Source organism: Cervus elaphus, chromosome 5 (genome assembly GCF_910594005.1).
Source record: "Cervus elaphus chromosome 5, mCerEla1.1, whole genome shotgun sequence".
NCBI lineage: Eukaryota > Metazoa > Chordata > Mammalia > Artiodactyla > Cervidae > Cervus > Cervus elaphus.
In genome coordinates, this window is record NC_057819.1 from 82,270,110 (window position 1) to 82,296,724 (window position 26,615).

Sequence of the window (26,615 nt, forward strand, 5' to 3'; positions counted from 1 at the left end):
TATTCCTATGAATTTGGTCCAGGAGAACCAAGATTGTGGTATGCAATCAGTGCAGTCCACCACCTTGAAACTGGTGCCTTCTCTCCTCCTGTCTCTGCACCCGCTTCCCAGGTCTCTTTCTTCCTCCAGGATCCTGACCCAAGTCTCAACACCTGACCCGGTGATCAGGAAGTCTGGAAGCCCCCAAATCTTCCTGAGAAAACAATTCCAGAGCTGCTTGATCTTCTTGGTGTTCATTAGTTTTACCCCTGGTCACCCTCAGATGTTAACTTTTGGATTCTAAAGTGAAGTCCAAAGTCCACCATGGCCCACCCCTCAGGAGTCCTTCATCCCAGGTAGAGCCCAGCATGGGTTTTGTGAAAATAGACTTTATTATAATAAAATGTCTTTTTAAACAAATGCCCCCCACCATTCCACACCCCTGGAGACCAAGGTGGGGGTGGGAGTTCAAACAACCTCCCACCACAGCAATGGAAACATGCAGAGACGCTCACCCAGCTGGAGTGTGAGGAGAGGGGTGCTAAGGGGAGGGGGGATGAACCCCCACCCCACTCTGAATAGGGAATGTATGAAAATAGTTGCATAAATCTGTCCTCTCCCCCAGTCCCCAGACTCCAACAGAGGCCAGAGGAAAATGATGCAAAAGAGAAGTTGAATCCGATGAGCAAAATAAGGCAAACCCAACTCCTGCTTTCTGCCCACCGCCCCGGGTCTCGGCCAGGAGGGCAGCTGGCAGGGGGGTGCGGAGGGGCGCTATGGGGTGGGGTCAGGCCCGCTTTGGCTTGGCCTTTCTCCTTCCCGGGCCTGTGCGGTGGAAGCGAGAGGGAGGAAGCTGGGCTGAGGCACTGAGTATGTACATCTATATACACAGCTCCGCCCCCGGGCTGGGGGGCTTGGCAGAATCCAGTGCAAACTTTCCTTCAGGGAGGGAAGACATGAAGAGGATGGCCAGCGCCGTCGGAGGGAACAGCATCTCCCCGAGCCAGGCATGTGGAGGCCAAGAGGGGACTAGCACAGCATGGTGGACACCAGGAGCAGATGGGTGAACCAGGAGGGACAAGTCCATGTCCCTGGCCAGCTCTGTGACCAGGTGCTCAGCCCCTGGACTTGTCCCCGTGCAGGGGCTCAGGGTCCCCGCCTGTAAGAAGACGATGCCCATCCAGAGGACCAGCCGCTCCTCTAGCTCTGACCTTCACTGAGTCTGAGTCCTGTCCCAGCGCCACGGTGCTCACTCGGGAGTACCAGAGTCCAGGGCCTTCCCCACGCAGCTGGGGCCTTGGGGACCACAGCATCACTCTTTCTTCCCCGAGCCCAGTTTCCTGAGGAGCTGCTTCCCCTTGGAGAGGAGAACCCACACCTTCCTGCTTGGGCCCTGTGGCAACCCCGGTTCAGCCTCAGGGAAGCAGCGAGGGCCAGGAGCACAGGGCCAGCCTGGGGGTGCTGGGGGCCCCTGGGTTGAGCTGACCCAGTCCTAGAAAGTGAGAAAAAAGGGGCAAGGTCAAGGCCTGACCCCCACCTCACCCTGCCTCCTTTATCGCACGACCTTAGGAGCCCGCAGCCCCCAGGTCATCACAGAAACATGGGTGTGAACCAGAATCCATGGTCCGGCCGCCGCCCCATAGAGCACCAGGAGGGCATGATGATGGGGGGGCACGGAGCTGGGAGTCAGAAGGCACAGACAAGGAGGCTCAGTTCTGCTTTGGTTCTTGGAGGGAGGCGAGCCCCTCCCCTCCTCTGGCTCTCTCTGCAGGATGCTGGGCTGATGGAGCTCAAGAGCCCTTGGACTTGACCCTTGGGATGGGTGCTCCAACACCTCCCCACCCCATCATCCCCTCCCAGCCAACAGGATAGCAAGGACAGGGATGCTGGAAGGAGCCAGACACTCCAGGGAAGGTGGCTCCTGCACCACCGCACAGACAAGCAGCAGGCCCACGTGGTGAGCGAGGGCCTTCCGGGAGGGGAGAAGTGCCCACTCCATGGGGGGAAGATGGAGACTCTTCCTTGGATGGCCCCGGAGAGGGCTGCAGGGAGGCAGGGCCAGAGGCACTCACACTCACCACGAGCTCTCTCCAGAGAGAGCTGCTCCCCGCCCAACCTGCCCGCCCCGCCCTGCCCTTAGCACAACCCCTCTGCAGAATCTCCTTGTTCTCTGAGCCACCACGAGTGGCTCCCTCTGCCACAAGCCCACCCAGACTGTGCTGTCAGTGGCCTAAAAACAGGGACGGGACAAACAAGAGAGCCACAAGGAAGCCTCCCCCCACCCGCTGAATCCCCACGTCCCCTCTGTGACCTCCTGGGCCTGGTACAGCCCTCAGGCCCTGCCAGTTCTCCGCCCCCGCCCCCTACTCCCTTCCTCAAACCCCTGCTTCCACCAGGGCCTGGCGGTCTACTGGCAGAACCAATCACAGAACTCAGGTGCCGGGTGTCCAGCCTGGGGCCCGCCTCCACCTAAGGCCCTGGTGATCTGGCAGGGCTGCCCACAAAGAGGTCTGCTGGCACCCAGAGGGGGCTTCCCAGGTGGTGCAAGGGCTAAAGAACCTGCCTGCCAACGCAGGAGATATGAGACGTGGATTCGATCCCTGGGGTCGGGAAGATCTCCTGGAGGAGGGCAGCACCCAGAGGTCAAAGAGTCTCTTTCCAACTAGCCAGGGCTGATGGCTGGCCGGGGTGGGGAGGAGATCGGAGGCCCTTACCACTCCCGCCCAGGGGTCCCAGGAGACACATGGGAGAGGCCCCAGAAATGAATGATTTGAGGTTATACATGGACTCTGACTGTTTAAGCTTCCCCTTTAATACCCACCCCCCAGCAAGAAAATGGAAAGTTGGACATAAAATCATGCCTCTGGTACCCCTAAGAGGTCATGATACAGAGGATAAGGGTGGAGAGATGGAGACTATTATTACTGGTGGCATTAGTATCACTCTTCTGTCACCAATAATAATCACAATATTATAATACCATAGTCATATAGTGTCATAATACACCGATGAGCCACAATATGGATGTCACACAACATTCTATGAGCCGCATGTGCTATAGAACATGAAGGGTCAGCTAACATGGGACAGTACATAAGGCAGCTGGCACCGCCTTGAATAAGGTAAGGGGAGGGGCTGATCCGAGTTCCAAAGTGGGCTCGCGGCCAAAGCTCCCTCCCCTGTTCCTTGGAAGAAGGTGGACAAGCCAGTGGGGCTCCCGTGCCTGAGACAAGGAGCACTATCTGATTATGGTGAGATGAGGAACGGGGCGACCTGGACCCAGGGGGTCAGTCCCCACTTACATGTCGCTCTCTCTACATATATCTATCTCCATCTAGCACTGGACTCTTCTCCTCCTCGTTCTCTGAAGAACAGGGAACAAAGAGAGGAGATGGGTTACCGGCAGACCACGAGCCCTCCACCCAGTCTCCAGGTCACCCGGGTCCCTAGGTCCTGCTTGCACAGCCCCTGACTCTGGAACTAGCGCAGATGGAGGCCCAGGGCTTTCTGGTCGGGGCCCGGCCCCCTCACCCTCTTCTTGCCCTGGGAGCCTGTAAGTGTACTCCACCCACCCAGGACTTGGGTCCTTGCTGGGCGTCTGGCTTTAAAAAGCGCCTGGGAGCCGGGGAACTGCAGCAGGGGAGCAGGGAGGGTCCCTGTGATGGGGGCTGTGATGGCGAGAGGTGTGGGAGACTCGAGGGTCCTTTTCCAGGGGGCCCTCCCCTGCCCTGGCCGGGGGTGTGGACGGCCGGGTCAGATGAGACCGGGATCAAGGTCTCGGCCTCGCCCCACCACGCAGAGGGGCACACGCTGTGGGGGTGGGGGGAGCCACCCTGGCTGGGTTCCCTCTGGCCATGGCTCACAACCCCCGCCTCAGCACCATGGGCACCTAGACCGCTGCACGCGGCTGCATCCCTCCCACGCCGCCGCGTAGAGACCCGACTGCTGAGCCCGGAGCCCAGGTCCTCACTGACCTGGCCCTCGGACGGGGCTGCCCCAGGCTCCCTGTCTGAGCCGCCTGCCTCAGGCCCAGGGCCCTCCAGGAAGTTGGATGGAACCAGGCCCCGCTGTCCATTCAGCTCCCCCTGGGGAGGAGATGCGGGTGAGACAGACCAGGAGGGGCCTCAACAGCACCCCCTGGACGCTGAAGCCCCGGGGCGGGGGATGGCCTGGGGTCCATGTCACCATCGAGGGAGGCGACTGGCCCGTCCCTCTGGGCTTCCATCAGGAACCTGGTTCCCCACCCCCATGGTTCCAGGAGACCCCCCTTGGGCACACCCCCACCCCCACGTCCTCACATAGTAGAAACCATCATCGTCCATGGCCCCGAACACAGTGATGACGTCCCCCGCCCGGAAGGGCAGCTCTGCCTACAGAGAGACCACAATGTAGGCGTCAGGCCGGGGCAGGCACGGTCTCCACCCCGCCTTGGCTGGGCTCCGGGAGGGGCTCACCTCAACATCCATGTTGGGAGAGCTCTCCCGGGGGTTGTAGTCAAACGCGGCCACCATGGAATGGGGAGCTTTCAGGCCAGCAGAGGAGGCTAGCTGGGGGGGCCCTGGATGGGGAGGAGAAGGCGACTTGGGACTCTTTCTAGGCACTCCCACCCGCCTCCTGTCCTCAGCGCTGGAGACCTGCCGACCCGAGTCGGAGTCGCCGCCTCCCCAGCAGCTGTGGCTCCAGGGGAGGCTGGAGGCGCAGGGAAGCCCCTCACCTCCATGGGGCTGGGCAGGCCCTTCCCAGTCAGCTGCGGAGAGAAGAGGCCTGTGAGCCCTGCTCCTCCGGCCCTCCCCTCGGGGGGCAGGGGAAGGTGGGGGGGCTGGTGCGGGGCAGGCAGGATGCTCAGCCTCACACAGGGAGAGATGCAGGAGAAGGACCATCAGCCGAGAGCAGACCCCCGCTGTGGGCTTCACAGTGAACTAAGGGCCAGATAGGGTCGGTCACTTGCTCCAGGTGGCACAGAATCTATAGTCAGGTTCCTTCTGGAACAGGGCTTCCCGGGCGGCGCTAGGGGTTAAGAGCCCGCTTGCCAATGCAGGAGACATAAGAGACAAGGACCCTTTATAGAACAAAGGTTCTAGCAAACCACTGCCCATCCCCATTAGAGTGAAGCTCCCCATGGGACGCATGGCTGTGGGTGAAGATGGGGCCGGTTCCCTCCACCTGCTCAAGACAGACCTGTGTTTCCCCAGAGAGCCAGGCAGTGCTCCTGGCCACCTCCCTCCTCATCCTCAGGGGCCCTGGAGAAGAAGAGGATCACACCCACCTTTCTTGGAGCGGCGGGGCTTGGGGGGAGGCCCGGCGGTGCGGGCTGCAGAGTAGACGAAGGGGCCGTTCCCTGCTCCAGACAGCAAGCAGACATTAGAGGGAAACCGAGGTAGGGAGCGAGACGGACAGTGACTCTGGTCTCCTCTCGGGGCTGTGCTGGGATTCCTGCACTCAAGTCTCTAAGGCCACTCTTCCCCTCCCATCCCCGACCTCCAGGATCCAAAACACACGGCCAGTCCCCCTGCAGCAGCCCCCATTCCGCGTGGCAAGCCCACTACTGCGGCCAAGAGGGCCCGAGTCTCTGAGGGTCCCAGTGACTCTGCCCCTCTCTGGATCAACCAGGTACCCTGGCCACTCCCGATGTCCAAGTTACTTGGGGTTGGGGGGTGTTGAGTTGCAACTGGGGTGGGGGGCGGTGGGCGAGGGGCAGGAGCAGGTCATACCTGAGCCCTCAGCGAGAACCTCTGGGGACAAATAGCCCCGCTGGAGCAGCTGCTGTGTCCCCGCAGAGCTGTCCACGGCCACTTCAGCCACCATGTTGCAGGGAATGTAGCCCCACCGGCCCCCACCCTCACCCCGGTAGAAGCCGTCTGCGTCTTTGTCCCCAAACACCTGGAGGCAGAACAGACAAGCTGTGTCAGCAGGCCACTTCCACCTGCTCCTTGCTCCCTGAGCCCACAGCGCCCCCAACTCAGGACTGCAGAAGAATGCTCTACCTTTTATGGAATCGGAAATAGGGGGAAATAGCCAAGAAGAATCAGAGGGATGACAGAAAACAGCCCTATCCAAACGATCATCATTCACTGTCTGCACGTCCATTCCCCCAGTCCACCCTAGACTGGATCTCCCTGATCTCAGAGTTTTAGCCCAAAGCCTTCAGGAAATCCTTGGAGGCTCAGTAGATGTCGTCACGCTAACAGCAGCAGTATCACGCTGAGCCACGTGCCAGGCCATTTCAGTGCTCTGTGGGTAATGAATCCTCTAATCCCCAAACAAGCCTGTGAGGCAGACACTCACATGATCCCCACTTTACCCATGAGGCCCGAAGGAAAGAGTCTACTCCTGGTTTCACGGCTCGACGTGGCAGTCGTGACCCCACTCCACATCACCTGGCTCTAGAAGCTGCGTTCCCCCGCCCCGGGTGAGGCTATGATCCCTCCCGGACACGGCAGGAAAGGAGGGAGGAAGCAGGACCAGACTGTGAGTCAGTCACCTTCAGGATCTGGCCCTCCCTGAACGGGAGCTCCTCTTCCCCAGCATCAGGGTTGGGTGACATTGACACGGGGTCGTAGTCAAACAGAGCCACAAAGACCCTGACAGGGAGGTCCCGGAGGGCCAGAGCTTCTTCTGGAGGGCTCCTCGCGGGGGCTGCGGGGGAGAAACGGCAATCAACTCTGGCCAAGGAGGCAGGAGAAGCCCCTCGGCCTGGCCCAACCCCGCAGAGGCTCACCCAGCTCCATGGAGCCTGGCCTGGGGGCCCAGCCCCCTCTCCGCTGGGAGCCGCTCTGCCCGGGGCTGTCCAGCCCTCTGGGCTCCCCAGACTCTGCTGCCTGCAAAAAGAGGGCAACAGACAGCAGGAGTGACGCACCACCCCTCTGCTGGGCGTCTCAGTAGCGGCAGGACCCCACGAGCGCTCCCCCCAGCTCTGCCCCGTCGGCGGAAGCGGCACAGCTGAGCAGGGACACACATTCCTCTCCTGGAGCCGTGGCCCAAGCTCACTGGAGCCATCAGACACCCCCAGGGGGGAGGAAGGGCAGGAGGGGAGGCTCCGGCTCCGGCCACCTTAGCAGATGAGTGCAGTAGAGGGACTAAGGTTTAGATCTGAGAGCTGGCCGAGGCGCGTGTGAGAGGAGGGCCTCTTCTCCGTGTCGGGGCTGGGCGATGCTGGACATCGCAGGCTGGGTCCTGAAGCTGTCACTAGCTAAGCGGAGGAAAGGGCCACCTGCCCCAAAGGCAGGGGGCCTGCTGGCAGCAATGGGCGACTTATGGCCACAGAACATCAGCGCATCCCAGTTCCGATGGACGGCAGAAGCAGCAAAGCAGTGGAATGTGGGTGGGAGGAGGCAGGTGAGGGAGCCCCGAGGCCCCACCCCACCTCTGCTGATGGAGGCGGCAGCGTGGAATGGGAGCGGCCGGTGGGCAGCAAGCAGGGCCACCGGGCAGCAGCAGGCAGGGGGCTGCCTGGGCGGGAGAGGGCACGGACCCGGGGGGGCGGCTCCTTGGCTCTGCCGGTCGCACTGCGGCCTCTCCGCTCCGGCTCCCCCTTCTCCCAGGCCGCGGAGCATGGGTAGGGGTGGGGGCCTGAACCGGCCTTCGGAGGTGCCCGGGGCCTTCCCACGGGGGCTGCACCCCAGGCCTCCCCGTCTCCGAGGCAGCCGGAGCTGGTGATGCTCATGTCCCCGCCGCCCATCTCTTGCTCGTCCTCAGAGTCATATTCGATGCTGATTTCCAAGCACTTGGGGGAGAGGCAGCTGGCCAGGCCCGGTTCCGGGGCCCGGCCCCGGGGGCACTTCCTGGAAGGGGCGGGCCGCGCCCTCCCGCAGGCGTCCGGCGCAGCCCTGGCGCCCTCTGGCGCAGAGGGGCCGCCCCTCTCGCGCGCAGGGCCCGTTGCTCGGCCGGGCGCCTGGGACCCGCCGCCGCCGTTGCTGAGAAGCCGGCTGCAGTGCTCCCGGTGATCCGGAGACCGCCTGCGGCCAGGGGGCTTTTCGGGGGAGCCACTTCCTTTCCTCCAGCTGCCGCCACCGACCAGTCCCAGCGGGTCCTCCGGGCGGTCCCCAACCCTGCAGGGGCTGCAGGATGAAGCGCAGAGGCCAGGTCCGCGGGGCCGCGCGCCGTCGCAGCCCAGCCCCGGAGGCAGGGGTGCAGGCGGGCCGGGGTCTCTGGATGCAGAGCCTGCCCCTGGCCCCTTCTCCTCCTGCGCGGCCTCCCCATCCTCCTCTCCGTCCTCCTCCTCTTCCTCCTCCTCCTCGGGGATGCTAAACAGCTTCTTGCTGCGGAAGTGCTGGAGGGGCGGCTCCAGGATCTGTTCCAAGATCTCCTCGTCGCTGTCGGTCTCACACAAGGGGTCGGGCTGGGGCTGGGGCTGGGGCTGGGGGGCGGGCGGGGCAGCGGGGAAGAGAGGTCCGTGGGAAAAGGACAGAGCTGTGACCTTTGCCCTCAAAGGAGGGCAGGGGTTTCAGGTAACCCAAGGCCCGCCCCCCCCAACCCCCTGTTGCCTCCCTCCAAGAAGGAAGACCAGAGAGAGAGAGTCTGGCCCAGAGCCACACAGCGTGTCCAGGGCAGGGCCCCCGGGAGCACTGAGGAGCCCGCCCAAGAACAGGATGCACAGAGGGGCTGAGTGTCGGGGAGCAGGCCAGGCCTGAGACAGCAAGGGGCCTCCCAGTCCCTCCTCGGAAGCTCCCAGCAACGCGAGGCTCTCAGAGGGCGCTGCATCGAGCAGGCTTGAGTGGGAGAAGTTACAGAACGGGGCGCCTCGGTCCCCCCCTCCTTTTCAGGAGGGTCGAAGCCGGGCCTGAGCTACTTCCTAGCGGCCGCCCCGCAGAGGGCCCATGCCGCACACCAAGAATGCTGCCGGCACACCAGAGCAGCTGCTGACTCGGGGGGCAGAGGCCGCAGGAACCTGAAGGGCCCCCCAGCCCCTCCTCACCCCGATACCTTGGCCCCCTGCCCCCTGATGCTGTGGCCAGCCACCTGCTTCAGGAAGGAGCAGGTCCTGACACCCAGCTCCTCTTCCTCCTCCTCCTCCTCCTCTTGGATGTCTGACAGGTCTGAAGTGCGGCCCTGGTCCACAAGGGAGTTCCCCGGACGGACCCCCGGCTCGGCCGCTTCCTCCTGCAAGAGGCCAGACATGGGAGGACAGCGGGGAGGTGAGCGAGGGCACGTGGGGACCTTCTGACAGGGTCAGCCCCAGCCAGGATGAATGGGGCGGTCCCCCGGCAGGAGAGAGGGGCATGCCCCCAAATCGGGGCATAGGCACCGTGCGGGGCGGGGAAAGAAACCTGGAAGACAAAGCGGCAAATGCAAACAGCCAGACACACAGTGCAGGGCAGAGCGAGAGCAGGGCAGAGAACGGGCAGAGTGGACAACCAGCTCTGGGCTGGCAGAGGCAGGGAGGGGGCCCCCGACTCCTCGCGGTGGCCCGGGGCGCCCCCAGCCCCGTACCTCAGCCCGGGGCCTCAGCCCAGCCCCTGGGTCTCCTCCACGGCAGGCCTGGGCACCGGGCAGCCTCTGGGCCAGTGCTCCCTGGGTGGCGCTGGGTGCCAGGCGGGCCTCTCCCGCGGTCTGCTCAGCGTCCTCCTTGGCCACACAGGAGGTGGCAGGGCCAGGAACGCAGTCTCCCAAGGTGGGCTCGCTGGCCTTCCCGTCCCCAGGGGCACCCAGCACAGCTGCCCCAGCCGGCTCCTGGAACGGCAGGCACTGAGGAAGGGCCCCCCAGCCGAGCCCGGACCCTCCTCCCAGCCTCCGCCGGCCACCCTCCTCCCAGCCGGGTACCTGCGAGACAGGCACTGGGGGCTCCTCTGAGGATCGTTCTGCCGTCTCTCTGGGAGGGCTGGCTGGGGGGGCGCCCGGGGGCTCTTGAGCTCCACGGGGGTCGGGGCACCGGAGAGGAGAGCTGGGGTCCCCCAGCCCCAGGGAGGCTGGAGCAAGGGGCGGCCTGGCCTCCGGGCCCGGTCGTGGGGAGGCGCAGGGGACCCTGGCCGGCCCGGAGGCCTCGGCCAGGGCAGGGGCGACGGGAGCGGGGAGGGAGTCCGCCGACTCGCCGTGGGGCGACATGGTGCGCACGGCCACCGCGCGGCACGCCTGCAGCAGCTGCAGCTGCGACAGCTCCACCAGCACGCTGCCCGCCGTGGGCGAGGCCACCTCCATGATCTGCGGGTGGGGGCCACAGCGCGGGAAAGGGGGGCTGCAGTGGCTGGGACACACATAGGCGCCCACAGCACCACAGCCGCTGGCGCTGAGCCTCCTGGCCACGGGGCCCCAGGGCTGGAGTCCTAGTCCGTGGGCTCCCAAAGCCCATGCTCTTAACCAACCTGCTACCTAGGGCCCAGATGCCCGGAGCGGGCAGCTCCATGCCAGGCCGGGGAGACGAGGCCTCTCAGCACAAAGAGGGGAGAGACCCATGCCCCGCTCCCAGGATACAGGAGAGGGCAGAGACCCACGCCCCACTCCCAGGGTACGGGAGAGGGCAGCCCCGGGCTGTACCTTCTGCCCATCAGCATAAACGGCGTAGCCTGTGACCCGGACGCCGTTGGAGGTGCCGGCCGCATCAATTGTCACCGGGAGCCAGCTGATGATCAGGATCCCAGGGGAGGGCCCTGGCTCGACCTGCACATCCAGGGGGGCATCAGGTGGGCCTAGGGGAGGGGGCACAAGACCCAGGATTGGAGCACACCCACCAGAGAGAACAGCCCACTCTGCCACTTCCCTAAGATGCAAGTAGCAGCCAGTCTCCCCTGGGGTCACCCTCCCGGGCCTGACCTCCCCAGGGGTTACACACACCAGGCGCCCGAGCCTGCCTACCTGCTGGCAGTGTGGTGAACTGCAGGGTGGCAGCCCGTGGCTCTGGCCTCTCCCCGCCTGGTTCCCAGGACCCTCGAGGCGGGAGCTGAGCCTCCACTCGGGCCTGATAGAGGGTACCAGGCCGCAGGTGGCAGAAGGTGGCCCAGTAGGTGCTGGGGCGGGCTGGGGGGCATTCCTCCCCGTTGAGGTAGACGGCGTGGGCCAAGCTGCTGTTGCTGGGCACCCAGGCGATCTCGGCAGATGTGGCGGTCAGCCGATGGACCCGCAGCTGGCTAGGAGCCACGCGGGCCCGGGCTCCCAGCAGCAAGCAGCAGCGCAGCGGGTCGGAGCCGCCCCGGCTGGTCAGGGCCTGCACAGAGACCCGGAGGGGCCCGGTCTGCAGGTCCAAGTTCTCCAGCACAGCCGTGGGGGGTGCCCCGGACCCCAGGGCCTGCCGCAGCTCCCCGTTCACACAGACGTGGTAGCCGCGCAGCTCCACACACTCAGGAGGCGGCTCCCAGGCCAGCACCACGCTGTGGGCCAGCTGCTTCAGGATGGCCAGACGGCGGGGGTAAGGCACGGCAGGGAGCTCCCCCAGGCCCTCAGGCGGGGGGCTCGGGCTGGGTGCCTCCCCGGCCGCCTCGTCCTCCGATCGGGGCTGGCTGCATCCCCCGCTGCTCTGGCCCCCACTACTGCTGCCGCCTCCGCCGCTGCTCAGAAAACTGAGCTCGGGGCCTGAGCTGTGGGACAAGTCAGCCAGCTCTGGAGGCAGCGAGGCCAGCAGGTCGTCGTCAGACACACGCTCAACAAAATTGGAAGGGACCAGGCCCCTCCGGCCGTCCATGAGCTCCCCTGGGGAGGGGAAGACAAGAAAGGAGGCGGAGAAAAACACAGCCCGATCAATGCATTGTAGCGAAGCTTGGTGAGTGATCTGAGGCATATGATTCACCTGTTGGCACTTTTAAAAGAGCAATCACGATGTGGACTGGGAAATTATTGTTAATTTTCAGTGGTGTGATAACCGTACTGTAGTTCTATGGGGAGGGCTTTTTAAATTTTAATGTGCAGATGAATCACCTGGAGATTTCTTAAAATACAGATTATAACTCAGTTGGGTCTGAACAGTGCTGAGATTCTGCACTTTGAACAAGCTCCCAGGTGATGCTGCAGGGATGAAGGATGTCCAGATGCACACGGAAGTATGTCTAGGTAAGATATCGTGTGTCGGACTCCTCTGGTGGTACAGTGGTTAAGAATCTGCCTGCCAATGCAGGAAACATGGGTTCGATCCCTGGGCCAGAAAGATTCCACACGCCTCGGAACAACCAAGCCCATGCGCCACAGCTACTGAAGCCCATATGCCTGGAGCCCGTACTCTGCAACAAGACAAGCCCTCTCTCCTCAACTAGAGAAAGCCCATGCACTGCAACGAAGACCCAGTGCAGCCAAAATTAATCCACTCACTTAAAAAGAAATAAAATATCATCTGTCAACACCTTGCTTTTCAATCCTATTTTTAACCCACATGGGAAAAACCCAATTATGACAAAATATTAATAATTGTTGAATCCAGGTGGTGAGTACACAGGTGTTCATTTTACGATTTAACTTTTCTGTTTGAAAACTGTCATATTACATGGGTCTGAGGAGTGAGGGCAAGGGCACACCTCAACCTTCCTGTGTGGAAAGCAGACACCCTCAAAGGGAGAGGGAGGTCCTGTCTGGCTAGCAGAAAGGCAGGAATCTTTAGAGACAAAAGACACATGTGCCAGAGGAAAGAGCCCCCTGTGGGTTCTCGAAGGCACTGAGATCCACAGCAGGACTGGGTCTAGGAGCATGACTGGCAGTCAGTTCTTTGGTTAATATTTATTTATTTGTCCGCGTCAGTTACAGCATGCAGGATACTTGTGTCACACAGACTCCCTACTTATAGCGTGCAGGCTTAGTTGATCCGAGGCATGTGGGGTTTTAGTTCCCTGACCAGGGATCGAACCCACATCCGCTGCCCTGCAAAGCAGATTCTTAACCACTGGACCACAGGGAGGTTCCTCTCAGTCAGTTCTGACAGCGATTGCAGCAAAGTTCTGCTACCTTGGACCAGCTCCCCTGAACACTTTCAACAGAACATTATAAAACATTTCGTATTGTTTGTTTGTGGGATGTCAAGGATCAAAAAACCTGGACAAACGGCCTGTCACATCACAGCTAATTTGGGAAAAGGAAAAAGAGTCCCAGGGCACAGAGGAGCTGGCGGCTGCTGGGCCTTCTTGGGAGAAAAGGGGAACAAGGGCCAGGTTTAGGGCAGGGGGTGGGTGTAGGCGGTCCCGAGCAGCAGGAGGACGTGGAAGCTTCCCCAACACCATCTCTCTCTACTTAGGCTAGGGGGGTGGGGGCGGGGGAGTAAGAAAATGAAGAGAAACAAAAGAGACTTTCAAAAAACTGATAACAGAGCGTAAGTAGTGGGTTGAAAGGTAGCCTTCCCAAAATATGTCCACATCCTAAACCCTGAGCCCTGTAAATATGGCAAAAGTGTCTTCGCAGATGCAATTAAGGAGCTTGAGATAAAGATCGTCCTGGATTATCTGGGTGGGCCCTAAACCCAATGACAAGTGTCCTTTTAAGAGGACACACAAGGAGAGGCACTGAGAGAAAAGGAGGAGGCAACGTGACTGCAGATGCAGGGACCAGAGGGATGCAGCCGCAAGCAGGGAACTGGACCCCCAGAAACTGCACGGGACAAGGAGCGGAATCTCCGCCAGGGCCTCCAGGGGCACCCTGCCAGCACCTTGCTTTCAGGCTTCTGGCCTCCAGAACTGTGAGGGAACACATTTCTGTTGCTTTAAGCCACCACCCAGTTGGTGGAAATTTTTTACGGCAGCGCTAAGAAATTCATACAGGCAACACTGTGGGGTGTGATGCTAACGGGAGGAACCATCACACTAAGCAGGTCCACAGCCCTGCAAGGCTGGTTCAGGAGCCGGGGCCACAGTCGGGCTCACGGTCTGGAAGCCCCTGTCGCTGAAAGCAGCCCAGCTGTGGGATCAGACACAGCTGAAGCCACCAAAGTAAGATGAGGAATAGGGAGTCCGACCCCCACGTGTCTACATGCCTTTCCAGCTACCCTAGATTGCACAGTTCAAATTCTAGTAACTTGTGGTTAGCTAATATTTATGTTCTTGCTGGTGGTGATGGTGGTGGTTTAGTCGCTAAGTTGTGTTTGACTCTTACGACCCCATGGACTGTAGCCTGCCATGCCCCTCCGTCCATGGGATTGGACAGAGTTGGTGTTTCGATTTTTTTTCCTCATTAAAAAGGCCGTTTTTCTGGGAGCGATTTAATCCTTCTCTCCATCGTCCATCCCTAGAGAGAGTTTAGTTGTTTTCCATCATTCCCAGCACCTGCTCAGATAACAGGCACGGGGCCCCAGGAGGAGAGGCTGAGCAGGCCCCACAAACCCCAAGCTGTGGCTGATAGAGGCGCAGACCTGAGCACTTTGCTGATCCCCACACACTGCTGCAGCTCTCACCTGCCCTGTCCACCCCGCATCCTGGGCTCCACACCACACTGTCCTCCATGCTGTGAAAGGATGCAGCCTGGCACCCAGCCAGGGCACCCCAAGGAGTCTTCCAGGCCCTGCCATATTGCCCAGTCAGTAACATGGTGTCTGCTTCAGTGAGCTGATCGCCCCACGGGCACCACAGAAGCGCCCTGGGCACTGCAGAACCGCCCTGGAGCGCAGCCCTGCCTGGGCCCTGGCAACTGCTGACCACTTGCTGACACCCTCTCCTGGGCCCTGGACCCCTGATCCCTCCTCCCCACACTCACTGGGTTCAGCATCAGATCTATGCACCACGTGCCCGACCTCGAGGTCACTAGTGTTGGGCGCTGCCATGCCCCACCTGCCAGCAGAAAATCAAATTTAGCCAAAATTCCCTGTGACACTCGGTACGCCCTCTGGACTGTGCTGGGCCCTCTGTCCTGCACGGGGCAGGCATGGAGTCAGACCAGCTGCTCCCGGACCCCTTTCTCTCCCTTTCCCCACGGGCCGCCGGGTCTCTCCTTGCCTTTCAGCCAAGTCTGAGAAGTGACGGCGGGCTCAGAGGGTGCGCATGGGTGGAGGGCTTTGGGAAGAGAAGCTTCAAAGCAAACGAATGGATGGGATGGTCCCCGCTCCCTCCTACCTTCAAAGAAGCCATCCTCGTCCATGCTGCCGTAGATGTAGATGTACTCGCCGGCGGTCAGGGGCAGCTCTGCCTCTGGGTTCTCGTTGGGGCCCTCGAAGGGGTTGTAGCTGCGGGGAGGCCCGGAGGAGGAGGGGGACGGTGACCGACATCCTGTCTCCTCCCCGCCCATCGCCCGGCCTTGGGGACACTTTGTTGTCCACCGTTAATCACAGGGAGCGCCCACTGCACCCACCCCAGCCCAACGAGGCGAAGATGACCTGTCCCGCCGTGACCCCTGCCACGCCCCCACCGTCTTGTGCCCCCCATGCACCCCAAATGCTGGAGGGCCAGGGCGCAGGGGTCAGGGCCCACCTATAGCGAGCTAGGAAGACCTGGACCCTGGCTCCGCCCCGGCCGCCCTCTGCCACTGCCGGGAGCAGCGAGATGCTGTCCGCCTCCAGTTCCTCCACCTCACTGGCCGTGTCCACCTGGGGGGCCAACAGAAAAGGGCCAGTCCTCTCCAGGACCCAGGGGCCGACCGCAAACCCGGCAGGGGAGGCCCCACTGTCCTGAGACGAGAAACGGGGCAGATGCTGGACGAGGCCAGCGGCAGTGAGCTCCGCCGATGCGTTCTAAACCAGAACGTCAGCCCTCGGGGCCTGGTGGAGTCCAGAGGGGCCTGGTGGAGCCCAGACGCCCTGTGTCAATGGAGAGGGGTTAACGGTGACCCCTCCCTGAGCCCTGGCCTCCGCTGCACCAGCTCAGTAAATAAGACCACCATCCCCAGCGTAGAGGGGGCAGACACTCTGGCGGCAGGGGGCAAGGGGGCGCCCTACGACAGTCTGTGTCCTTAAGGTTATAAAACTGCAATAAAGCACTCTAGCTGGAAGCAAAGGGGGAGAAGGGGCTGAGAAGTCCCTGGGACAGAGGTACTGCCAGGGTAAGCGGGGGCACCCAAAGCCAGCACCTCCACTCCTGCCCACAAGGGGACGGTAGAGGCCGCGGCTGGGCTCACCACTTCCCACACCCGAGGCTGCAGCGCTGCTCCGGACGCCCCCATTCTGCCCCCTCCCCCGCACTTTCTCGGGTTTGGGCGGGAGAGAGAGGGAGGGCTGCGGTTGTGAGTGATACCAAAGAACTTGGCAGATACCAGCTGCCATATGTTAAGCATCTACTGTGTGCCCCACACGGCGGGAGGCACCGTCCTTGTATTGTTTTCACATCATCCTCCCCACAACCTCACGGGGCAGGCTTGTTAGTTCAAAACTCAAATGACAGTGGAACCCAAGCCCAAAGAGGGTCAGCGACCTGCTGGAGACACAGCTGGGACCTCAATCCCAGAACTGTTGCCCCTTCTCATAGCACCACCGGCTTCTGCCATGGACACTCTCACCACCAGCCTCGTTGTGTGGGTCCTGGCCCCAGAGGGTCTCCCTCCCTGCAGCCCAAGACTCTCTGGCCTTGCTGGGCCCCAGAGGGGCGGGCTGGGCGGCCCCTGAGGAGGGACGGCAGGCAGGACAGGCCGCATCGGAGCTCCCCACCCGCCAGGAGGAATCCACAGGCCCCTCTCCTCCAGGGCCTGGTTAGACCCCCCACACAGGCCAGCAGCCCCCCAGCTCCTGGGCCACCACCTGCCCAAGGCAGAGCTGGAGCCCAGGCCCCTCCCCAGCACTGACCTCGGGGGTCGGGCAGGACTTGGGGCTGTTGTGGATGGACTCGGAGCGAGAGGAGTTGGACAGAGACTCTGCCCTCTTGGCTGGCGTCCTCCGGGAGACCCCGGCAAGGGTGGCAGCGGCAGGCTCGGAAGACTTTGGGGTGCAGCGCCCCGGGGACGCTGGTGGGAGGTCGAGGTCTACAGGAAAGATGACATGTGGCCTTGGGGGTCGGTGTCCCGAGGAGCGACCAGTGACCACGCGTCCTCTTGGAGCTAGAGATCAGGCCCTCTGTGGCCAAGTTCCCTTACAAGAAGGGAAATCCTGGGGGAGTGTACTAAGCGGAGATGGAGGAGACTTACACATATTATTTCACAGCATCCTCAGAGCAACTTGATGAGGTGCAGTGGATGCCCCTGTCTCAGAGCCTAGGACACACAGAGCCTAGGCCCACAGAGCTTGAGCAGGGTCACTCTCTGAGTGAGCGGAGCCGGGACCACCCGATCTGACCGATGCCCAGCTGGCTCTTCACCAGCCCACACTGCCTACCACTGACTCCTGGTGCCGACCTCCCAGCCAGGACCGCAGAGGAGCAGGAGGAGCAGCTCCCTGAGATTCTCCAGTGGGCTCAGCTGTTCCCTGCCCGCCCCAGGAGAGGGAGTCTGACTCAAGCCAGAACCGGCTCTAACTTGCTGTGTGACTTTGGGTGAGCTGCTAGCCTTCTCTGACCCTGAACTCCGCTCAGGACAAAAGCACCACGCTGATGGCGCTGGGGGTCTACCTCACCTTTGGGGCCGGATCCGCGGCAGGGCTGCGGGGTGGAGCAGCAGCAGGGGGGTGGCAGGCGGTCCCCCGGGGCACCGCAGCCCAGGGCGGAGGTGAGCAGGTCCAGGGGGCCGGGGTGCAGGCGGAAGGCCTGGAGCTCCCGTGCCAGCAGGCTGAAGCGCTCGGTCTGGCTGCGGCACTGCTCCTCCAGCTCCCGGACCCGGACCTGGGCCGAGACGCAGGATGAGCCGCCGGGCCATGGGGCTGCCTGGGCCAGGCCCATGCCATCTCCACGCAGCCCCGCTTCAGATCGCACCTGCCCAGGCCCCGGGGCAGGGCACGAACCCTCAGCCTGGCTGCCCGGCTGCCCCCACATCGGGCGGCTGAGGGTCGAGACCTGGGCACCGTGGGACAGCGTCACTCCCAACCCCGCCCCCAGCTCAGCCGCGTGCCCCAGCACTTGCTGCGTGTTGACCCCAAAAGGGGTCACCCCACCCCATCACCACCACGGTATCAATTCAGGGGTTCTCTCCACTCCGTGGCTTGTCACCCTTCCACAGCCAGTGACCCACATCCCTGCCCTCAGAGACGTCCACAGAGGCTCGGGACATCATTGGGACAGGAGTGAGCCAACACCCAGGAGTTTTTCTCAAGGATCAGGAGAGTCCCCATCAAGGGGGTCGTGGGTCAGACTGGCTGGCTTGAACCCCTCCTGGTCTCAGGGGCTGGGCTTCAGAGATGGGCAGGGCCTGTGTGTGCCAGGCACAGTGGCAGGTCTGGGGCTGGGGCTGGGGGGGTGGGCACATGCCCTGTGAGAATCCCAGCTCATCTACAGAGTCTCAGCCTGTGACCAGTCACACCCCTGTCGTTGGACAGCAGGGCTGGAACTGCTTGGGCCTGAGGGAGGAGACTCAGCTCAGCCAGCCTGGAAGGGTGTTGGGGAGAGCCCCCCGCCCCCACTCCCCAGGGAGATGGGGGATCAGGAGGCTGTACCTGCATGGAATCCAGGGTAGACTGTGGCAGGAAAGGAAAGCCCAGAGGAGAGTTAGAACTCTTACGGGGGCGGGGGGTGGGGGGGATTACCCGGAGAGGGAGGGAGGGAGGGGCCCAAATAGACAAGGCTCAGTCAGCTCCCTAAACCAAGTGCTAAGTGGAAGGATATTTCAGGGCCAAAGGTGGAGGGGATCTCCCCAGCGCCCAGAGCATCTAGGGACCCTTCCTGCAAGCGCACATCCCCACCCACATCCAGGCAGCCCCCTGCAGCACTCTCCGAACCGCCCCAGCCTTCCCCCCAGCTAGCAGCACAGGTGGCCACCTCCGGGGACCCTACCTCCAGCAGCTGCACAGCGCCTTCATGCTCTCTCTGGGCTTCCGCCTGGGCCTACAGGTGGGAGGAGGCAAATGCTGGAGGAGAGGGGTGAGGACTGGGGTGGGATCGAGGGAGGAGGGTAGGCAGGACGAAGGAGAGAGGAGAGGGAAGGGGGCTGGGAAGGGGCTGTGGGTGGACTCCCTCCGGTTCCCACTCTGAACCGCACCTTGAGTCCAAAGGCGAAGGGGTGGAGAAGAGGGGCCTGGGACTGCTTCCTGCTGCCCAGACCCTCCCCCTCAGGGTTTTTTCCTCTTCCTGTCTCTCTTGATGCTCTCTGCCTGCTCGTCTTTTGCCCCTTCTGAGTGTCAGGGTCCCACAGGGCACAGTGCTGGGCCCGTGGTCACTCTCTCTCTAGACTCCCATCTAGTCACAGGACCAGATGCACTGAATACTCCGAAACCTGTCTCCAAGACCGACTTCCCTAGGACCCAAGGCTCACAAGTCCAGCTGTCTGTGGGCCTCTCCACTAGGGTGGTTAACACACAACCCAAACTTGGCCGAAACGGAACTCAGAACTCGGGATGCCTGACCTCTCAAACCTGCTGCCTGTCATCCCTCAGTCCTGGGGGGTGAAAGGCCCAACCATCCATGTAGTCAGCACTTGGGTGAAGGCGCAGGGCATTCAATCAGAATCCCACAGTGAGTCCTGTCAATTCTCTGTCCACAATGTACTTCGAATCTGCCCACTTGTTTCCCGCCGTGGGTTATACTCTCACCCAGGCAGACATCATCTCCCACCTGGACCCCTGCGGCCACCCGCCACCTCAATGCCTTGCTTCTGTGCCCACACCCCTGTCCACCATCCACAGTGCTGCCGAAGCGACCCTCTAAATGACGAATCAGACCATGCCACTCCGCTGCTCGGGATCTTTCAACGGCTTCAAAAGACTCAGAAAGCAGAATACCCAAACTTCTCCCCTGACTTGAAGGTCTGATGCGATCTGGCTCTTGCCTACTCCTGCCGTTCCATCCATCCTACCACGTGCTAGCCACACTGGTCTGTGCCCTTCAAGCTTCTCCCCCCCACAGGGCATCGGCATGACTATTCCCCCTCCCCAGAGTGCTCATCAGCTGGCTCCTTCTGACCCTCGAGGTATGAGAGGGCTTCCTTGCCAAGCTTGCTGAAGAGACCCCTCACCCCATCCCCACCACCCTATGTCACATCACCCCGGTGACTTCCCCCACTGTTCCTGTCAATGTCTGCAATCAGCTCACGCATGGATCTGTTTATGTGCGGCTCGATCAGGGACCTGGCCTTTGCCCCTCACAGTCCCTCCAGGGCCTGGCACAGTGCCTGGTACACAGTGTGTTAGTTAGATAGTGTTAGTTGCTCAGTGGTGTCCAACTCTTTGTGATTCCACCTACTGTAGCCCCCCAGGCTCCTTTGTCCATGGAATCCTCCAGGAAAGGATACTGGAGAGGGTTGCCATGCCCTCCTCCAGGGGATCTTCCCCACCCAGGGATGGAACCTGGGTCTCCTGCATTGCAGGCAGATTCTTGACTGTCTGAGCCACCAGGGGTTCAGCCCATATTGGATGAGGGTCTGGAAGCTACAGCTGGGGTCTGGCAGCCCCCCGCCCTTCCGCCCCTCCAGACGCCGCCCCCACCTGCTGCAGCCTCCGGACCTCCTCCCGCTTCTCCTGCAGGCTGAGCCGAGCCTGCTCGTGTTCCACCTCCAGCTGCTGCCGCCGCTGGGCCACCTCCCGCATGTGCTGAAACGCAAGAGCCTGCGTCAAGGCCCGAGCCCTGCTCTACTGTCTCTACGGAAGATCTAAGATGAAGGCGCCTCAGACACCATGTGTTCCAGACACTCTGTTAAAAAGGAAACTGCGGCTAGAGAAGGAAAGGGCCGCGGGCACCAGGACTCAGCCCTACACCCCCGCACCCCACGCAGGGCACATGCTTTACCATCCCTCTTTCACCCCGTGCCACACTCCTGCCACCTGCCCAGTGCCCTCACCTTCAGCACCTGCTCCAGGCTCTCCAGCTTGCTCTGCAGGCCTTGGCTCTTGAGAAGGGCCGAGTCCCTCTCCTGCGTCACCCCCAGGAGCTGGCCCCTCAGCTCTGCATTCTCCCACTCCACCTGGACAGGGGGGAGCGCAGAGAGCTGAGAGTGTGAGCCTTGACCCTCAGCACCCCCGCCCCCAGGGGCCTCAGGATGCTCTCCCCAACTGGGGAGTTGGTAGAGGCAGCGCCTTGCCCAGGGACGGGACCCCGGCAGGACCTGGGCAGAGCCGCTACCTGCTCCTTTTCCGTGGCTCTCCCACTGAGCCGAGAGTTCTCCTCCACAAGGCGGGCATTCTCATTCTGGGCTGCCCTGAGCTGCAGTTCCTGCAAGACCAGAGAGGAGGTCCAGGGAGGGTCCCAGCGCCCACCTCCTCCTCTCCCCCCACACACACACACGGGACCCTGCCGGCCCCCTCCTGGGACCTGCCTCAGCCAGCAAAGGGAAGCCCCACTGAACAGAAGGGAAAGCATGCTTTCGGGCCAGGAGAGAAGGAATTGGCACTCCGGGGGAGCCCTCCACCTGATGGGCCTGGGAGACCCGAGGAGCCGGCCTTCTAAGACCCCACAGTGCTCACCAGCTCCTCGCATCGCCTCTGCTTTTTCCGGGCTTCCTGCTCCAGGCTCTCGCATTTCTTCCGCTTCTTGCTGAGTTCCGATTCCTGCAGGATCAGAAAGGAGCTCCTCACACGGGAAGACAGATCCACCCATAAAGGGTCTCCTCCAGCTCCTTAACCCGGGTCTTACCAGTTGCTGCACCCTCTGCTGCTTCTCGGGCTCCCCTAGGACCACAGCCAGGTTTTCCACATCCTCCTGGGGTATGGCCTGGAAATGGCCAGGGGCAGTGGGCTGGTACCTGAGGGCAAGGCCTCAGGGCAGCCTGCCCCCAGCCCAGCCTGTCCGAGGGGGTTTCCCACCCCACCTCACAGTCAGCAAAGAGATCCCTGCTCAGGAAGGGGAAGGGGTGCTGTCTGCCCCCGCTCGCCCATCTCCAGTTGATCCTGAGTGCTTTGAGATCCAGAGACCCATGATTGCCCGGGGAGATGGGTCCTCTATCCAGGCCAAAGCTTTCCCTTTTTAGCTTGCAGCCCTGCTCTGCACTCAATAACTGTCCTGGGCGTCCTTCAGTGACTGGCAGAGAACTAGGAGGCTGCCTGGGCCCCCAGGGAGGTGATGTCCCCAGACCTAGGGGTTATGGATCCAAAGAGTCTTGGCCTAGCTCCTACAGACCTGTCAGACCCTCCTCCCAGCTTCCCTGAGCCCACCCTACGGGCATGTCCGGTTATCCATCCGTGCAAACTCTGGAGGACAGATCTTTAGTGATGCTCCCTCCCTGGACCAGGAAGAGAGGCCAAATCCCTTCTCCCTCCCCTCTTCCCGGAAGGAGGGGGACCCCTGCCGCCCAGGACGGAGGATGGAGAGGAGCCAAACCTCTAAGTTACGGAGGTCCGAAGCGGGGTCCCCAGCTTTCGGGCCAGGGGCCGCCTAAGCCCGACGCCCGGTGAGGGTCGCCCGTACCTGGAGCCGGGGAGGACACCGCGCCGCCCCAGGGGAGCCGGGCCGGGTCTGACGGACCAGGCGGGCGCTGAAGGGGGCGTCCCCGCGCTGTGGCTGCGGCGGGAGGCAGCGGCGCGGGCTGGGCCCGGGCGGCTGCCAGGGCAACCGGGGATTTGCGGCCGGGCCGTACCACTGCCGGCTCGGCAGGGGCGGCGGGGCGGGCCGCCGGCCTCAGGCCTGCGGAGAGGGGGGGCCGAGTCCCCGGGGGCGCGCGCGGCGCAGGTACGAGCCCTGGGAAGCCGGGCCGAGGACCTGGCCCGGGCAGTGCCCGCGCCGCCACCTCCTCGTCGGGGCTCTGAGCGCGGTGCACGGGGAGGGGGGAGATCCCGGAGCCGCTCCCACCCGGTTCTCCGCACACCTACACACCTGCCCTGGCGCCGGCGCTCACCTCTCCCGGGGCCCCCGGGGCGGGCGCCCCTGCTTTGGCCGGGTCAGAGGGGTCCGGGGGCCGGGGCGGCGAGGGCGGCTCCCGCTGGTTGCGCAGGGCGATCTGCCTCTGCAGCCGCAGCACCTCCCGCTGGGACTCGCGCAGCAGCCGGTCGAAGTCCCGCACGTGGAGCCACTGGGGGCCCTCCTGGAGTCGGGGGACCGGGAACCGAGTCGGGCCTAACCCCGACCCGCCCGCGCAGTCCCCAGCTGAGCCCGCCCTCCTCTGGACTGCAGGGGCCCTCGGGCGGGGGCAGGTGCGCACCCTCCCCATGCATCTATGCCCGGTCGCGGAGATGCATGCCTACACAGCCCCATGCTTCCGCTCGCCGGTGTGCAAACATTCCCGGGAGCGCGTTTACTGGGCACTCGCGGTGTGCCCGGCGCTGTGCTCAATGCCTTGCGAACATTACTGCACCCCAGTCTGAGGTTGTGCGTGAGGTCGTACAGCCAGGCCCAGTGGCTTGCAGCCCGAAACCTGGAGCCCAGAAATTCCCAGGTCTGGGACTCACGGCTCCACCCCCCTTCGGTTCAGGCGCCCGGTCCCGCTCCCACCTGGGCCGTTGCCAGGGGAACCTACTCCCAGCAGCCTCCACCTGCTCGCTTCATTTGCATCTCATTAACATCTCAGTCCGCATCCCACACCGCCAGGCCGGCGGCCCTAGGTAGGGCTGAGCCGGCAGGGGTGACCGGGGCCTCCACGCACCTTGCCCGCCAGGGTGAGCCTGGCCTGCAGCTCCCTGCACTCCCGCTGCAAGGCAGCGATCTGCTTGTCCTTGGCCAACAGGGCGCTGGCCGTCTCACTGAGGTCCCGGGCTCGTTGGCGGGCCAGGGCCTTCCGGCACAACTCCAAGCTGGCCCCTGGACTGGGCATGGGAGCACTCACCTGGCCAGGGGAGGAGCAAGGCCAATGGTCATCTGAGGGCTGGGCCACTTCTCCCACTTCTCAGCTCCTCCCAAAGGAGGGGTTAGGATGAACACCTTTGAAATGTGGCCTTCACCTGCTTCTATCCTGGGTCAGGGGGGGGGGGGGGTGGGGGTCTACCCTGGGCCGACCCTCAGCCTCGCTTGACCCCTTCCCTGCAATCCTCAAGCGGGAGTGAAAGAGTTAACTCCACCTCCTAGCTTAGGCCCAAAGTATGCTGCTAATTGAGGGCTGCCACTGTGATGGGTCTTGTCCCTGCTAGCTCTGCACCCAGAGATGAGCGCAGCGGGAGGTGGCCGCCAGCGCCAGCACTGGCAATCCAGAATTCTGCTCTCCCTGCCCGGGACACCCCCCACACCCCCACCCAGCCCTTCTCTCCCTCCGTGGCTCCAGAAGCCCCCAGCCCCCTAGCCTGGCTGGCACTGGCCCTTTCTACACCTCAGCTGCTGGGTTCCTGCGTCCCTGGGTACTAAGGGTCCATGATGCCCAAGCCCCACTGCCCTGGCACCCCTCTGCCCTGGCCGCCCAGCCTCCATCCAGTGGCCTCCCATCCTCACCACCCTCAGGTTAGTCTCCTGCAGCTTTCGGGCCCTCTCCTCCAGGCGCTTGGCAATGACCGCCAGCTCGGCATTCTTCCGCTTCAGCCTCCGCACCTTCTCCTCCGTCTCGGGGAAGCTGCTCTTCCTCTGACAAGGGGTCAGCCAGAATTGGGGCATGTGGGGAGAAGGCCGGCCCCCACCCCAGACCCAATCATAACAGCCTGGGCCTTGGGCTAGACTCTTGGGCTCACAAGGGGGCTCCTTGGCAACTCTAGGTAGGGGTTCACCCTCTCTGGGTCTTGGGGTCATGTCAGCTCCATGTAGCTCCCGCTTGGAGGGATGTTCATGGGATGAGAAGGATGTTGAAGCAGAGAGCCGGGGTGTCTGAGTCTGCCTCCCCCCCAGGACCCAGGACTTGCTTTCCAAGCCTCACCAGCATCTGGTTCTCCTCCTTAAGGATGGCACAGCGCTGCTGCAGCTCCCCCACAGCCCTCAGCAGCTCCAGATTGGGCCTGTCTCCGAAGACCATTTTCAGCTTGCCCTGTCATGGGAAAGGATGGGGCGCAGCCCCTCAGGAATTACCCTGCCTACGGAAATCAGAGCCCTCCATATGGACGCGTTTCCCCTCCACAGTCCAAGGAGACACGGAGACAAGAAGGTTCTCCCCCATATCCCAGGCCTTCAGAGTGGGGCACAGGAGGGGCTGTTCGGTACACTAGTGACTCCAAACCCTGGGACCCTCTCTGCCAGTCCCCAATTCTTCCCACCTCTGCCCAGCATCCTCTTTTGGGAAAGGCCAGACTGAGCTCCCACCCCCACTCGTCCAGGCTCCCCCAGATCCTGAGTCCCCCAAAGTCCAGGTCCCTCCATCGTCTACAGGAGACGACTCACACCCACCCCAAGCCTTGTCCTCTCTGGCTTGGCCCAGCACTGAGCCCCCCTCCACTGAGTCGCTTCCTCCAGACTCTGATTCCATCACACACTCCCCCACACAGTATCCCCCAGCCCCCAAGGACAGAGAGGTGCAGAGAAGAGAGAAAGACAGACACAGACAGACTGTCAGAGAGAGACTCACAGAGGGAGGGGGAAATGGAGGGTTCAAGGCAGACAGACAGGCCTAGTCAGAAGGACAGACAGATGGTGAAAAACAGAACCACTGAGATTTCTGCCCAAAGAAGGGAGGACAGACGGTCACAGAGACGGACCCCCAGACAGAGATAGGCCCGGAGGAGACAGGGGGCAGTGAAGTCCCAGACCATGCCCAGGCCGGCAGGCAGGATGAGAGCCCCAGCGTCGCAGACCCCGGCTGTTCTAGCTCCCTTACCTTAGAGAAAGCCTCTGCCTCCGGGTCCTCCAGCCTCTGACAGCCAGGTCTGGAGCTCAAGGCTCCCTGCGCAGGGCTGGGCAGCCCAGTTGCTGTTCTTCCAGGCTCAATGCCCCCCACAGGCCCCGGGCTTCGGGCTCCCTCAGGCTCGGAGCTCTCCTCAGGCCTCAGTTCTCCAACACGCAGATCTGTGGGGGCACCAACCATGCTTGGGGATGCGCCTCCAGCATCACCCCCTGGGCCTGGAGTCCAGCTCTGCCAGGCGGGCAGTGCCCACGGCTCCATGTTTCCAGGGTCCCCCAGCCGCGGGAGGGATGTCAGTTGCTCCATGGTTCTGCCAAGGGTCCCCAGGACCCGGGCCCGGGGACATCACCCAGCCCGCTGGAGGGGCCGGCGAGGGTCACGCCAGGCCAGACCCTCTCCTCTCTGAGCGCTGGGCTTCACTGCAATTCCATCCAAGGTTAGCCGGGTGCTTCCTCCCCACAAAGGAGGCTGCGGGAGCCGGGGCTGCCAGAGGAGCTGCAGCGAGGGGTGTGCGTGTGAGCTGTCTGCTCGTGGCTGTGTGCGCGAGCCTGTGGAGGAGCACGGGTGTCCCCGCGGGGGTGGGGAGCGTGTGCCAAGGCCACCGACAGCCGCGCCGGCTGAGGGTGTGCGCGTGTCTCCAGGTCGGCCTGTACCGGTCAGCACAGCCGTGTGTGTGTGTGTGTGTGTGTGTGTGTGTGTGCTGGGGGGCTGTGGTTTTGTGTGTCACTGCCTGTGCCTGTATCAGAGTCACCAGCTGTTTCTGCGTGTGTGGGTGTCTACTGCAGGGCTGTGGCCGTGTGTGATGCTGTCACTGGTTGTATCTGAGCGTCTCAGGGCTGTGTACTGCTGTGTGTGCCTGGCTGTCATTGTGTGTCCGTTTCAGCCTCTGTGAACCTGACCATCCATCACGATCCCTCAGCCCGGCTAGGGTCCACAGGAGCTGCTGGGGGTGATCCCCAAAGGTCCGCTGGAGTCCTTTATCTCCCGCTCCTCTCTCCGCCGCTGCTGGGCGGTTGGGCTGGTCCTAAGGAGGCCTGGGTCGGTGGGCTGCTTGCCTCATAGTCTCTCTCCCTGCTGACCTCAGCTCTGGGGACTGAAGAGGTCCCCTGTAGTCCCAGAGC

The 26,615-nt window shown here is 62.7% G+C and overlaps 1 protein-coding gene across 10 annotated transcripts; it reads right to left on the reverse strand.

The window, feature by feature from the left end:
- Nucleotides 1-352: 352 nt before the first annotated feature.
- Nucleotides 353-26,605, reverse strand: TSPOAP1 (TSPO associated protein 1). 10 transcript variants are annotated; one of them, XM_043902787.1, is made up of 32 exons: nt 25,471-26,598; nt 24,580-24,687; nt 24,165-24,293; nt 23,389-23,568; nt 22,645-22,830; nt 21,447-21,524; nt 21,278-21,361; nt 20,937-21,026; nt 20,656-20,778; nt 20,303-20,407; nt 18,657-18,707; nt 18,320-18,340; nt 17,348-17,552; nt 16,586-16,761; nt 15,282-15,397; nt 14,928-15,037; nt 10,768-11,598; nt 10,450-10,601; nt 9,739-10,116; nt 9,409-9,648; nt 8,902-9,078; nt 7,451-8,335; nt 6,698-6,797; nt 6,461-6,615; nt 5,691-5,859; nt 5,246-5,317; nt 4,694-4,726; nt 4,434-4,537; nt 4,278-4,349; nt 3,954-4,064; nt 3,282-3,343; nt 1,333-1,471 (listed from the first exon to the last, which is right to left on the reverse strand). In XM_043902787.1, exons 1-31 carry the CDS (start codon nt 25,798-25,800, stop codon nt 3,314-3,316), a joined length of 5,601 nt encoding a protein of 1,866 aa, XP_043758722.1. In that variant the 5' UTR covers nt 25,801-26,598; the 3' UTR covers nt 1,333-1,471; nt 3,282-3,313. The 10 variants fall into 10 exon arrangements, with proteins under 10 accessions (XP_043758721.1, XP_043758722.1, XP_043758723.1 ...); XM_043902786.1 differs by lacking the exon at nt 3,282-3,343 and having other exon boundaries at nt 353-1,471; nt 25,471-26,597; XM_043902788.1 differs by lacking the exon at nt 1,333-1,471 and having other exon boundaries at nt 2,772-3,343.
- Between the last annotated feature and the right edge of the window lie 10 nt (nt 26,606-26,615).